General features: G+C 45.5%; 1 protein-coding gene across 1 annotated transcript in view; it reads right to left on the bottom strand.

Annotated features, from left to right (window-relative positions):
* The window catches only part of LOC143301792 (uncharacterized), a 105,799-nt gene that overhangs the window by 85,877 nt on the left and 5,398 nt on the right, over window positions 1-14,524 (bottom strand). Inside the window, exons 2-3 of the mRNA XM_076616184.1 lie at window positions 7,267-7,386; window positions 3,537-3,729 (exon numbers count right to left, since the gene is read on the bottom strand). Coding sequence (XP_076472299.1) covers window positions 3,537-3,729; window positions 7,267-7,386 — 313 coding nt within the window. The remainder of the gene's footprint in view (window positions 1-3,536; window positions 3,730-7,266; window positions 7,387-14,524) is intronic.

Below are 14,524 nucleotides of genomic sequence, written 5' to 3' on the forward strand. Positions count from 1 at the left end.
AGGAGAGAGAGAGAGCAGGAGAGGGAGAAGAAAGAAAGGGCAATAGTAAGACTAAGAGAGAGAGAGAGGTGAGAGAGAGGAGAGAGAAAGCAGGAGAGGGAGGGAGAAAGAAAGAGCGAGAGGCAGAGACCGCAGGAGAGGGTGGAGAAAAAGAGAAAGAGCATTAGAAAGACTGAGAGATAGGAGAGAGAGAGAGAGAGAGAGAGAGAGAGAGAGAGAGAGAGAGAGAGAGAGAGAGAGAGAAAGCAGAAGAGGGGCAGAGAAAGAAAGAGAGGACAGGAGAGGGTGGAGAAAGAGAGAGAGAGAGAAAGAGAGAGAGAGGAGAGGGTGGAGAAAGAGAGAGAGAGAGCAGGAGAGGGTGGAGAAAGAGAGAGAGAGGAGGGTGGAGAAAGAGAGAGAGAGAGAGCAGGAGAGGGTGGAAAAAGAGAGAGAGAGAGCAGGAAAGGGTGGAGAGAGAGAGAGAGAGAGAGAGAGAGAGAGAGAGAGCAGGAGAGGGTGGAGAAAGAGAGAGAGAGCAGGAAAGGGTGGAGAAAGAGAGAGAGAGAGCAGGAAAGGGTGGAGAAAGAGAGAGAGAGCAGGTGAGGGTGGAGAAAGAGAGAGAGAGCAGGAAAGGGTGGAGAAAGAGAGAGAGAGCAGGAAAGGGTGGAGAAAGAGAGAGAGCAGGTGAGGGTGGAGAAAGAGAGAGAGAGCAGGAAAGGGTGGAGAAAGAGAGAGAGAGCAGGTGAGGGTGGAGAAAGAGAGAGAGAGAGCAGGTGAGGGTGGAGAAAGAGAGAGACAGCAGGAAAGGGTGGAGAAAGAGAAAGGGTGGAGAAAGAGAGAGAGAGAGCAGGAAAGAGTGGAGAAAGACAGAGAGAGCAGGTGAGGGTGGAGAAAGAGAGAGAGAGAGCAGCTGAGGGTGGAGAAAGAGAGAGAGAGCAGGAAAGGGTGGAGAAAGAGAAAGGGTGGAGAAAGAGAGAGAGAGCAGGAAAGGGTGGAGAAAGAGAAAGGGTGGAGAAAGAGAGAGAGAGCAGGAAAGGATGGAGAAAGAGAGAGAGAGCAGGTGAGGGTGGAGAAAGAGAGAGAGAGCAGGAAAGGATGGAGAAAGAGAGAGAGCAGGTGAGGGTGGAGAAAGAGAGAGAGAGCAGGAAAGGGTGGAGAAAGAGAGAGCAGGTGAGGGTGGAGAAAGAGAGAGCAGGTGAGGGTGGAGAAAGAGAGAGAGAGAGCAGGAAAGGGTGGAGAAAGAGAGAGAGCAGGTGAGGGTGGAGAAAGAGAGAGAGAGCAGGTGAGGGTGGAGAAAGAGAGAGAGAGCAGGAAAGGGTGGAGAAAGAGAGAGAGAGCAGGTGAGGGTGGAGAAAGAGAGAGAGAGAGCAGGAAAGGGTGGAGAAAGAGAGAGAGAGCAGGAAAGGGTGGAGAAAGAGAGAGAGAGCAGGTGAGGGTGGAGAAAGAGAAAGGGTGGAGAAAGAGAGAGAGCAGGTGAGGGTGGAGAAAGAGAGAGAGCAGGTGAGGGTGGAGAAAGAGAGAGAGCAGGTGAGGGTGGAGAAAGAGAGAGAGAGAGCAGGTGAGGGTGGAGAAAGAGAAAGGGTGGAGAAAGAAAGAGAGAGAGCAGGTGAGGGTGGAGAAAGAGAGAGAGAGCAGGTGAGGGTGGAGAAAGAGAGAGCAGGAAAGGGTGGAGAAAGAGAGAGAGAGCAGGAAAGGGTGGAGAAAGAGAGAGAGCAGGTGAGGGTGGAGAAAGAGAGAGAGTGCAGGTGAGGGTGGAGAAAGAGAGAGAGCAGGAGAGGGTGGAGAAAGAGAGAGAGCAGGTGAGGGTGGAGAAAGAGAGAGCAGGAAAGGGTGGAGAAAGAGAGAGAGAGCAGGAAAGGGTGGAGAAAGAGAAAGGGTGGAGAAAGACAGAGAGAGCAGGTAAGGGTGGAGAAAGAGAGAGAGAGCAGGTGAGGGTGGAGAAAGAGAGAGAGTGCAGGTGAGGGTGGAGAAAGAGAAAGGGTGGAGAAAGAGAGAGCAGGAAAGGGTGGAGAAAGAGAGAGAGAGCAGGAAAGGGTGGAGAAAGAGAAAGAGCAGGTGAGGGTGGAGAAAGAGAGAGAGAGCAGGAAAGGGTGGAGAAAGAGAGAGAGAGCAGGAAAGGGTGGAGAAAGAGAGAGAGAGCAGGAGAGGGTGGAGAAAGAGAGAGAGCAGGAGAGGGTGGAGAAAGAGAGAGACAGAGAGCAGGTGAGGGTGGAGAAAGAGAGAGAGAGCAGGAAAGGGTGGAGAAAGAAAGAGAGAGAGCAGGAGAGGGTGGAGAAAGAGAGAGAGAGAGCAGGAGGGAGAGGGTGGAGAAAGAGAGAAAGGGCATTCGTAACACTAAAGAAAGGATGGACGGAAGGAAACTGAAAGTGTGGAAACAAAAAAATAAAATAAAATAAAAAAGATAACAGAAAAAAAAAGAAATGAAAGAAAGAACGAAAAAAAAAAAAAGAACAAAGTAACAAGTGGGTATTCTTTCTTCTTTCTGACTTAGCTGACTGAAGCTCCTAGGTTCTTTCATACAGCTGCCAGTGGGCTTTTACGTGTACACCACGCAGGCAGCCATACTCCATTTTCGGGGGGCTGGGGGTGGTGGGGGGGGGGGGGGCAGTAGGTGGGTGGGGGTGCATACTGGGTATGTTTGAGTGTCCATAGCCCATCAGATACTGACATGCATTATTGGATCTTCAATGTGCATGTTTGATCATTCGCTGGTATATAAATACACATGCACACGTTTGCCAAAAATTCCTTTAGAAGTGAACTTTTTTTTTTTAATGTTAATGTAAAGAATACATTCACACTTTTTTTAGTAAAGGATACATACATACAGATGCATAAATATCCATATGTACACACAAACACACACACACACACACACACACACACACACACACACACACACACACACACACAAAACCCAAACCCCCACACAATTCACACACACCCCTCGCAAACCGACCCATCAGCTCGCTCCAAGCCTGCTCCAGGTCGCTCTTCAACGGGTTGTTCTCCATCTCCAGTTCACACACACACACACACACACAAACACACACACACACATCCACACACACCCTCAACCCAAACCCCCACACACCCCTCACAAACCTACCCATCAGCTTGCTCCAAGCCTGCTCCAGGTCACTCTTCAACGGGTTGTTCTCCATCTCCAGTTCACACACACACACACACACACACAAATACACACACACAAACACACACACACACACACACACATCCACACACACCCTCAAACCAAACCCCCACACACCCCTCACAAACCTACCCATCAGCTTGCTCCGAGCCTGCTCCAGGTCGCTCTTCAACGGGTTGTTCTCCATCTCCAGTTCACACACACACACACACACACACACACATCCACACACACCCTCAACCCAAACCCACACACACCCCTCACAAACCTACCCATCAGCTTGCTCCAAGCCTGCTCCAGGTCACTCTTCAACGGGTTGTTCTCCATCTCCAGTTCACACACACACACACACACATCCACACACACCCTCAAACCAAACCCCCACACAACCCCTACACAAACCAACCTGTCAGCTCGCTCCGAGCCTGCTCCAGATCGCTCTTCAGCTGGTCATTCTCCGTCTCCAGTTCCTGGATGACGACCTCGCGGTCCTCAGAGAGGTGACGGATGTGCTCCACATAGCTCTCCACCTCCTTCATCTCCGCTGCCTGCGTCTCCTTCAGCTTCTGCTCACTGTCCTGGGCACTCTTCAGGTCCATCTGATGGGTCAGACATAGCGATAGTGGAGTGATGGCCAGGAGGTAACGCATCTGCATAGGAAGCAAAAGAATCTGAGCACACTGGTTCAAATCGCACCGGCAATCGCCAGTATTTTCTCCACCTCCACTAGACCTTGAGTGGTGGTCTGGATGCTAGTCATTCGGACGAGACGATAAACCAAGGTCCCATGTGCAGCAAGTAGAAGTACCCACATCAACAAAAGGGTTGTTCCTGGCAAAATTCTATAGAAAAATCCACTTAAATAGGAAAACAAATAAAACTGCAGGAAGAAAAAAATACAAAAAAAAATGGATTGTACTGTCAGCTTAGCAACACGCTCTCACTGGGAAGAGCAGCCCGAATTCCACACAGAGAAATCTGTTATGACAAAAAGAGTAATACAAATACAAAAACAAATAACGACGATAACAACTTCTTTTTTTTTTTTATTAAATTAAAGGCCAAAGGCCCTTAAGTTACTGAAGGGGGTAACATTAAAGAAGGATAAATAGAACTAACATGGCATAACTGATGGGTCAGACGGAGAGAGAGAGAGAGAAAGAGAGAGAGAAAAGATTTAGAGAAATTTAGATTGACGGGCACAACAGCCGAGTGGTTGAAGTGCTGGACTTTCGATCCAAGGATCCTCGGTTTGAATGTCCAGTAATGGCACCTGGTGGGTAAAGAAAGCGTGGAGATTTTTCCAGTCTCCCAGGTCAACATATGTGCAGACCTGCCAGTGCTTGAACCCCCTTCGTGTGTATACGCATGCAGAAGATCAAATACGCACGTTAAAGATCCTGTAACCCATGTCAGCCTTTGGTGGGTTATGGAAACAAGAACATACCCAGCATGCACACCCTCCATAATGGAGTATGGCTGCCTACATGGCAGAGTAACTATTTTAAAAGAAAGTTTTTTTAAAAAGGTCAAACACGTAAAATGTCACATGTCTGTATGAGTGTGTATGTGTGTGTGTGATTGAAACCTGACTGAATGACAAAGGAAACAAATGATGAGTGTCCAATAGCAGCTGTCAGTCGGCTCTACCCAGGTTGGCTGCCTGTTGTGCAAATAACTCAGTGTAAAGCTCTTTGAGCTTGGTCTCCAACCGAAGACAGGTGCTACATAAGTATCCATATCATCATCATCATCATCATCATCATCATCATCATCCAGGGGAGGGATTCTCCCAACTCAGCAGCTGGGTGACCATCCCTTACCTGGCAGGTCCCCAGGAGGTGGATTGGGGGACAACCCTCAGATTTTATTATTATTACTATTACTATTATCATTATGAGCATTTATGCCTAATCTTGAAAATAAGCCCTAGGCGTTTATAAATGGAATACATGCGTAAATATCAAAAAGGAAAAACTAAACACAAGATACCAAACATTATCAAAAATTATTCATCCCCCCCCCCCCCCCCCCTCTACTCCCCCCACCCACCCATCCACCCATAAAACACACATACACACACATACATAAGTCATAGCACACAATCATAAATAGTACACAATCAAAAATACAACCAACAAATTCTGAAACTGTCAAAACTCACTCACTCCACTCACAAATAGTCATTTTAGTTCTTACTGGAAAGGGATGAGCTGTTGAGAATTATTCAACAGGGGGAAAGGTGGGTCTTCAGACTGGATTTGAAAGATTGCAGCCAAGATGAGTGATGGAGAGGCTGAGGAAGTTGATTCCAAAGAAAGGGGGCTTGGTATGAAAAACTGCATTGGCCATATGTTTTGGTTCCAGCAGGGGGGATCCTAAGCATGAGGGTCAGCTATGACATCAACAGCCCTGGACCAGCTGGCGATGTTCCTATCAGGTCGGGGCAGGGCAGCAGGTTGTTGGCACTGTTGCACTCAGTGAAATACTCCATGTGGCCTACGACGGGCTCATCATGTAATCAAGAGGCGCGCTAAAACCTCTAGCTCCTCAGAGAAACAATCCCTCCCGCGCTAATTGGGCAGGTCTTGTATTTGTATTTCTCTTTTTTGTCACAACAGAAATCTCTGTGTGAAATTCAGGTTGCTCTCCTCAGGGAGAGCGCATCGCTACACTGACAGCGCCACACTTTTTTTTTTTTTCTTTTGGAGCAGTAGTATCACAGTGTCCTGCACTCTCACCAATGACTGTCTGTACAGCCTCCACAGGTAAAACACAGTTTGTCCTCCTCCCCACTGTCATCATCATCATCATTATCATCATTATGTAGCAGTAGTATCACAGTGCCATGCACATTCACCTCTGACTGTTTGTACAGCTTCCACAGGTAAAACAGTTTGTCCTCCTCCCCATCATCATCATCATCATCATTATCATTATCATCACTATCATCATCATCATCGTCATTATTATTATCATCATTATCAATACCATTATGTAGCAGCAGTATCACACTGTGTCCTGCACGTTCACCTCTGACTGTTCGTACAGCCTCCACAGGTAAAACAGTTTGTCCTCCTATCCACTGTCATCATCATCATCATCATTATGTAGCATAAGTATCACACAGTGTCCTGCACACTCACCTCTGACTGTTCGTACAGCCTCCACAGGTAAAACAGTTTGTCCTCCTCCCCACTGTCATCATCATCATCATCATCATCATCATTATCAATACCATTATGTAGCGGTAGTATCACAGTAGTTCTGCACTCACCTCTGACTGTTCGTACAGCCTCCACAGGTAAAACAGTTTGTCCTCCTCCCCACTGTCATCATCATCATCATCATCATCATCATCATTATCATCATTATGTAGCATAAGTATCACACAGTGTCCTGCACACTCACCTCTGACTGTTCGTACAGCCTCCACAGGTAAAACAGTTTGTCCTCCTCCCCACTGTCATCATCATCATCATCATTATCATTATCATCATTATCAATACCATTATGTAGCGGTAGTATCACAGTAGTTCTGCACTCACCTCTAACTGTTTATACAGCCTCCACAGGTAAAACAGTTTGTCCTCCTATCCACTGTCATCATCATCATCATCATCATTATCATCATTATCAATACCATTATGTAGCGGTAGTATCACAGTAGTCCTGCATATTCACCTCTAACTGTTCATACAGCCTCCACAGGTAAAACAGTTTGTCCTCCTATCCACTGTCACCATCATCATCATCATCATCATCATCATCATTATGTAGCATAAGTATCACACAGTGTCCTGCACACTCACCTCTGACTGTTCGTACAGCCTCCACAGGTAAAACAGTTTGTCCTGCACACTCACCTCTGACTGTTCGTACAGCCTCCACAGGTAAAACAGTTTGTCCTGCACACTCACCTCTGACTGTTCGTACAGCCTCCACAGGTAAAACAGTTTGTCCTGCACACTCACCTCTGACTGTTCGTACAGCCTCCACAGGTAAAACAGTTTGTCCTGCACACTCACCTCTGACTGCTCGTACAGCCTCCACAGGTAAAACAGTTTGTCCTGCACACTCACCTCTGACTGTTCGTACAGCCTCCACAGGTAAAACAGTTTGTCCTGCACACTCACCTCTGACTGTTCGTACAGCCTCCACAGGTAAAACAGTTTGTCCTCCTCCCCACTGTCCAGTGTCACACCTCCGGCCGTCAGGCGTGCGTTGATGCGCTCACGGAGCTCCTCACAGCTTTCCTGAACAGTGAACAATCATCATCATCATCATATTCATCATCATCGCATTTGCATTTGCATTCCTTTTTATCACAACAGATTTCTCTGTGTGAAATTCGGGCTGCTCTCCCCAGGGAGAACGCGTCGCTACACTACAGCGCCACCCAGTTTTTTGTATTTTTTCCTGCGTGCAGTTTTATTTGTTTTTCCTGTCGAAGTGGATTTTTCTACAGAATTTTGCCAGGAACAACCCTTTTGTTGCCGTGGGTTCTTTCACGTGCGCTAAGTGCATGCTGCACACGGGACCTCGGTTTATCGTCTCATCCGAATGACTAGCGTCCAGACCACCACTCAAGGTCTAATGGAGGGGGAGAAAATATCGGCGGCTGAGCCGTGATTCGAACCAGCGCCCTCAGATTCTCTCGCTTCCTAGGCGGACGCGTTACTTCTAGGCCATCACTCCACTCATCATAAATAATAAAAAAACCAATCACGTGGACTCTGTGGAGGGAGGGGGCTCGGTGGGGGGGCGGGGGGGGGGGGGGGGGGACTATGAAAAATGATAATAATATCAATAAACCCCCAGCTGGCCGTCAGGCGTGCGCTAATGCTCTCACGGAGCTGTCCTGCACACTGATAATAATATTAATGATGATAATCTTTATCATCATCATCGTCATCATCATCATCAACATCATTGTCGTTATCATCATCATCATCATCAACATCATTGTCGCTATCATCATGATCATCATCAACATCATTGTCGTTATCATCATCATCATAAACATCATTGTCGTTACCATCATCATCATCATCATCATAAATAATAATGACAATCATGTCCACTCCTGGTGACCTAATGCTGACTGTTCCCTGTGGTAGGGGGCTGGGGGACTACTGACAGTAATAATGATTATAAGAATAATAATACCAATGATAATAATAACAATAACAATAAACATGTGGCCTCCTGGTGATCTAACGTTAACTGTTACCTGTGGGCTGTCGACACTGTGGGATGGGGATGGGGGAGGGGGGGGGGGGGGGGGGGCTATGGGGGAGGCAGGGGAGAGACTACGAAGAATGATACTAATGATAACAATGATGATGATGACAAAAAATGATAATGATAATAACAATGAGACATTCACAAAATAGCCCAACAACAACAACAATAACAATGAAAAATAACAATCACAATCATGTGACACTGAAAACTGAAGCGCTAAATCTTGTGCAGAAAACAAAGCGCTTTCACACCCAGTCTTCACACGCATGCACAAATCAGAAACAAAAGGATGGGAAACAACACTTACAAACACATGTAGACAGAAGGCTGAAGAAGAAACTATGGACTGAGAAAGGGCAAGGAGGATTTAAAGTTCCAGCTTCAGTTTCTCAAGCAGGCGTCATTGCGTTCAGACAAATCCGTATATATACTACACACACCTGCCTTACCAGCAGCGCTTCATCAGGCCTTGAGTGCATGCTTACACATTTATATTTGTATTTGTATTTCTTTTTATCACATCAGATTTCTCTGTGTGAAATTCGGGCTGCTCTCCCCAGGGAGAGCGCGTCGCTACACCACAGCGCCACCCATTTTTTTGTATTTTTTCCTGCATGTAGTTTTATTTGTTTTCCCTATCGAAGTGGATTTTTCTACAGAATTTTGCCAGGAACAACCCTTTTGTTGCCGTGTGTTCTTTTACGTGCGCTAAATGCATGCTGCACACGGGACCTCAGTTTAACGTCTCATCCGAATGACTAGCGTCCAGACCACCACTCAAGGTCTAGTGGAGGGGGAGAAAATATCGGCGGCTGAACCGTGATTCGAACCAGCACACTCAGTTTCTCTCGCTTCCAAGGCGGACGTGTTACCTCTAGGCCTTCACTCCACATTGTGCGCCTATCAGAGTAGATTTCCCAAAGGGCTTCCAGAGAAAAGCACACTCGTTGCTATGGGTTCTTTTTCAGTGTGCCAAGTGCGTGCTGCACACAGGACCTCAGTTTATAGTCTCATCCGAACGACTTGACGCTCGGGCAATTTTCCAGATGAACTTGGGAGAAAGGGCGAGAGCCGGATTCGAACCAAGACCCTCAAAGACTCTGTACTGGCAGACGAGTGTTGTAACCATTCTGCCATCTTCCTCCTAAGGAGGGTCTGAAAAAAAAAAAACAACCATAACAACCGTTGCCATTCAAGAGGGTGAGGGAGGTGGTGGGGGAGAAGGGTGGGGGGGTTGACAACAGTTTGATGTGAAGGAGTAACTGGTGAGTGTGTGTACTGATGGGGGTGGGTTTGAAGAAGTACATGTGCATATGCATGTGTGTGTGTGTGTGTGTCTGTGTGTGTGTGTGTGCACGCGTGTGTGTGTGTGTGTATGTGTGTACATGTGTGTGCATGTGTGGTGTGTGTGTGTGCTGCATACACAACTCAAGTTTATCATCCCATCTGACAAGCATCAAGACCACCACTCAAGGTCTTGTGGAGAGGGAGAAAATCCTTGTGACTGTGAGTGGGGGATTCGATACCACACCTTCAGATTCTTTCTCTTCCTAGATTGACTCATTACCACCAGACCACCAGGCCACAGGGTGTGTTAAATATCTGTGTGTGTGTGTGTGTGTGTGTGTGTGTGTGTGCGTGCGCGCGCGCGCACGTGCGTGCGTGCGTGCGTGCATGTGTGTGTGTGTGTGCATGCGCGTGTGTGTGTGTGCGTGTGTGTGTCCATGTACACATGTGTGCATTCATGTGTCTGTGCCAGTGTGTATACATGTGTGTGCACGAGTTCAAGTGTGTGCATGCATGCGCAGAAGTATGCAAATGTGCATGGCAGTGGACATACACGCATAAACATATACTTATTTTTATTCATTTATTTATCTATCCATCTAACGATATATTTTTCATTTATACTTATATTTATATCGATACATATGCATACATGCTGTACTACACACAGGTCAGCGGGTATCCAAAACTAAACTAAGAAAGCTGACCTCAGCTTTTCACACCACTTACATTCAAGGCCTGTCTCCTGTCAATGATCGCCCAACAATCTGTAAATTCTGCTCTCTGCTATAACCATTCCATCCTTTCAAAAAAGCAAACCCTCACACCACGCTGAATGAGTTCATTCAACACACTTGCCTTCACACACACAAAAAAGAAAAAAAAAAGAAGAAAAATAAAGTGTTGCTTCAGGGTTGCTGACCTTTTTTTTTTTTAACCTTCCTTAAACAATCGTTCCCCCTTTCTCTTATTCCAGCAAATCTTCCAAAACACTATTTTCAGCCATGCAATTTTCAGCTGAACAACTCAATGACACTCGGGTCGTTGACTTTTAAAAGCCAGGATTTGTTCCGTTACTTCAGTGTGTTACGGTGTCCTTCACAGCTCAGCGATGACTGAAGCCACACGGACAGTCTGCTGTGGACAGAACAAATCTGTCCACTATGAGTCAGGGAAAAGACATGCTGTGGACCTGAAAGAGGGGATCTGAGTCTGTGTCCTTGATGAGTTCACTGGGAAGGGAGGAGGAGGAGGAGAAGGAGGAGGAGGAGAAGGAGGAGAAGAAGGAGAAAGAGGAGGAGGGGAGAAGGAGGAGAAGGAGGAAGAGGAGGAGGAGGAGAAGGAGGAAGAAGAGGAGGAGGAGGAGAAGGAGGAGGAAGAGGAGAAGGAGAAGAAGGGGGAGAAGAAGGGGGAGAAGGAGGAGAAGGAGGAAGAGGAGGAGGAGGGGGAGAAGGAGGAAGCGGAGGAGGAGGAGAAGGAGGAGGAGGGAGGAAGAGGAGGAGAAGGAGGAGGAAGAGGAGAAGGAGGAGGAGGAGGAGGAATTTTGTTTAATGGCCCCTGTCACACACACACTGGGGACTGCAAACATTTTTTGTTGAAGTTTTGATTCTCACATCTGAATGTTATTAATAAATATCTCAGTTTCAGTTTCAGTTTCAGTAGCTCAAGGAGGCGTCACTGCATTCGGACAAATCCATATACACTACACCACATCTGCCAAGCAGATGCCTGACCAGCGGCTTAGCCCAACGCGCTTAATAAATATCTCAGGTAAAGGGAAGAGGAGGGGGCAGGGGAGAATTGTAACACTTGTATGGTGAGCCGGGGGAAACCGGGCTGGTGGAAGGTGGAATCAAAGATGAATATTTGAAATTAAATACCACCTGAAAACGGAGTATGGTTGCCTACATGGCAGGGTAAAAACGGTCATACACATAAAATCCCACTCGTGTAAATATGAGTGAACATGGGAGTTGCACCCACAAACGAAGAAGAATAAGAAGAAATTAAATACATGTACAATTAAAGAAAACAGAGTGACTGATTTATTGATATGGATATTTATATGGTGCCTATCCTCTGTCAGAGACCAAGCTCTAAGAGCTTTACAAACACCGGGTCATTTGCACAACATGCTGCCTACCTGTGTAGAGCTGGCTGACGGCTGCCATTGGGCGCTCCTCGTTCGTTTCCTGTGTCTTTCAATCAGATTTCAGGCACGCACACACATGATACACACTCAGACAGACATATAACATTTTACGTGTATGACCCTGTGGTGTTTTTTTTACATTTACCCTGCCAGGTAAAATGACTGAATGGACTCTGTACAAGGGAAACAAGTGAGAAGGAATGTTAACTCCACTCTTCTTCTGACACCCGTATGTGTAGGATCCCCCCTGCTCGAGCTAAAACGTACGGCCAACACAGTTTTTCATTCCAAGCCCCCTTTCTTTGGAATCAACTTCCTCAGCTTCTCTGTCACTCATCTTCGCTGCAATCTTTCAAATCCAGTCTGAAGACCCACCTTTTCCCCACCTGATTAATTCTCAACAGCTCATCCCTTTCCAGTAAGAACTAAAATGACTATTAGTGACTAAGCGAGTTTTGATAGTTTCAGAATTTGTTGGTTAATATTTTTGATTGTGTACTGTATACGATTGTGTGATATGACTTATGTGTGTGCATGCGAGTGTGCTTGTGTGTATTGTGGGTGTGTGTGGGAGGGGTGGGTAGAGAGGGGGGGGAGGGAGTTCATTTTAATGATGCTTGGTATTTTGTGTTCAATTTTTCCTTTTTGATATTTACATATGTGTTCTATTTGTAAACACCTAGGGCTTACTTTCAAGATCTGGTGTAAATGCTAATAATAATAATAATACTTTCACACGGGTAAGACTTCATCAACTCACAGTCAAAAATGATTCAATGAACTGTAACCTCACTAATGCACTTGATATCTGAGCAACATTTTGCCCAAAATTAATTAATAAGATAATTGGTTCATCAGGGAGTCAGTCTGTGTGAGCACAGAAAAAAAAAAAAGACTATTCTCCTTCTTCATTCGTGGGCTGCAGTTCCCATGTTCACTCGTATGTACACAAGTGGGCTTTTACGTGCATGACTATTTTTACCCCGCCAATGTAGGCAGCCATACTCTATTTTCAGGGGTGTGCATGCTGGGTATGTTCTTATTTCCATAACCCACCGAATGCAAACAATGGATTACAGGATCTTTAACATGCGTATTTGATCTTCTGTTTGCGTATACACATGAAGGGGGTTCAGGCACAAGCAGGTCTTGCATATTATGTTAACCTGGGAGACTGGAAAATTCTCCACCCTTCACCAACCAGGTGCCATTACTGAGATTCGAACCCAGGACCCTCAGATTGAAAGTCCAATGCTATTGCGCCCATCAGACTATCTATCCTAGACGTCCATTTGGTGTTCAATCCCAAGACACAGGTGAAAAAAATTGCAAAACAAGTTAGATGCGATGTGGTCCCTCACTAAAAACAACCCCACACTTACAGTTATACCTGATAACTCACCAAGTTCTGATGTCAACATTGAAGAAAAAAAAAAGAAAAGAACACAATATCACTTCCAGTCATTCATGTTTGGTTGGTGCAACTGAATCTGTTTGTTATACTTCTTTTTTTTCTTTTTCTTTTTTTTTTACTTTTTTCTTTCCTTTTTTTTTCTTTCCTTTATTTGTTTGGGGTTGTTGTTTTTAACTACTACATTCATTCATTTGTTCTTTCCCACAGAAAGAAAAAAAATCCATTCAAAAAGTCAAAGAAAAATCTTTTAAAAAAAGAAAGAAAAAAGAAGAACAATCATTTTGTTGTTGTCTTTTTTAATTAAAGTGAAACTACTGCAATAATGCTCAAGGGAAGCAGACTTTATTCAAAACACACACACACACACACACACACACACACACACACACACACACACATGTGTGTGTGTGTGTGTGTGTGTGTGTGTGTGTGTGTTGTATGTGTACACATAAATCCCTTGTAACCAGAATGACATGACCCTCCCCTTTGAAATGAGTCTCATGTCCCCTTTGGATCAATTTTTTCAGTTTTCCTCTTTCCTTCACACACATTTGTTTCTTAAGGCTCTGACAGTGACAACCACTTTGAAATGAGACACACAGTGCCTAAGCTATTATATCATGAAGACTGGAACCCCTCTACAAAATATTTTGAGAGCTAAAGATTTTATACCTCCACAGAGAAATGAATGTAAAGGACCACTGTAGATGAAAAAGAAAACATAAAAAAGGACAGTATCACCATCAATCAGTCAATGAACAGTGAAAGGACACAGATTACAGCACAAAATGAGAAAAGAAAGCTTCTTCTTCTTCTTCCGTGTTTGTGGGCTGCAACTCCCACGTTCACTTGTATGTACATGAGTGGGCTTTTATGTGGATGACCCTTTTTACCCTGCCATATAGGCAGCCATACTCCGTTTTCAGGGGAGGAGGGGGTGGGGGCATGCTGGGTATGTTCTTGTTTCCATAACCCACCAAACGCTGACATAGATTACAGGATCTTTAACGACAGGCACTGGCAGGTCTGCACATATGTTGACCTGGGAGATCGGAAAAATCTCTAACCTTTACCCACCAGGCGCCATTACCTGGATTTGAACCTGGGACCCACAGATTGAAAGTCTAACGCTTTAATCATTTGGCTATTGCGCCCGTCGAGAAAAGAAAGCAATGTGTTTCCATCCTACATTGAGTCTTTCGCAGCGCAAAATAATAAAACATATAAACAAAATCAAAAAGAAACAGATACAAGTATTATCTGCAAGTGTGTTGAACAGCACAGCAAGTTTGAC

This window comes from Babylonia areolata, chromosome 28 (genome assembly GCF_041734735.1).
Source record: "Babylonia areolata isolate BAREFJ2019XMU chromosome 28, ASM4173473v1, whole genome shotgun sequence".
In the NCBI taxonomy this organism is placed as follows: Eukaryota; Metazoa; Mollusca; class Gastropoda; order Neogastropoda; family Buccinidae; genus Babylonia; species Babylonia areolata.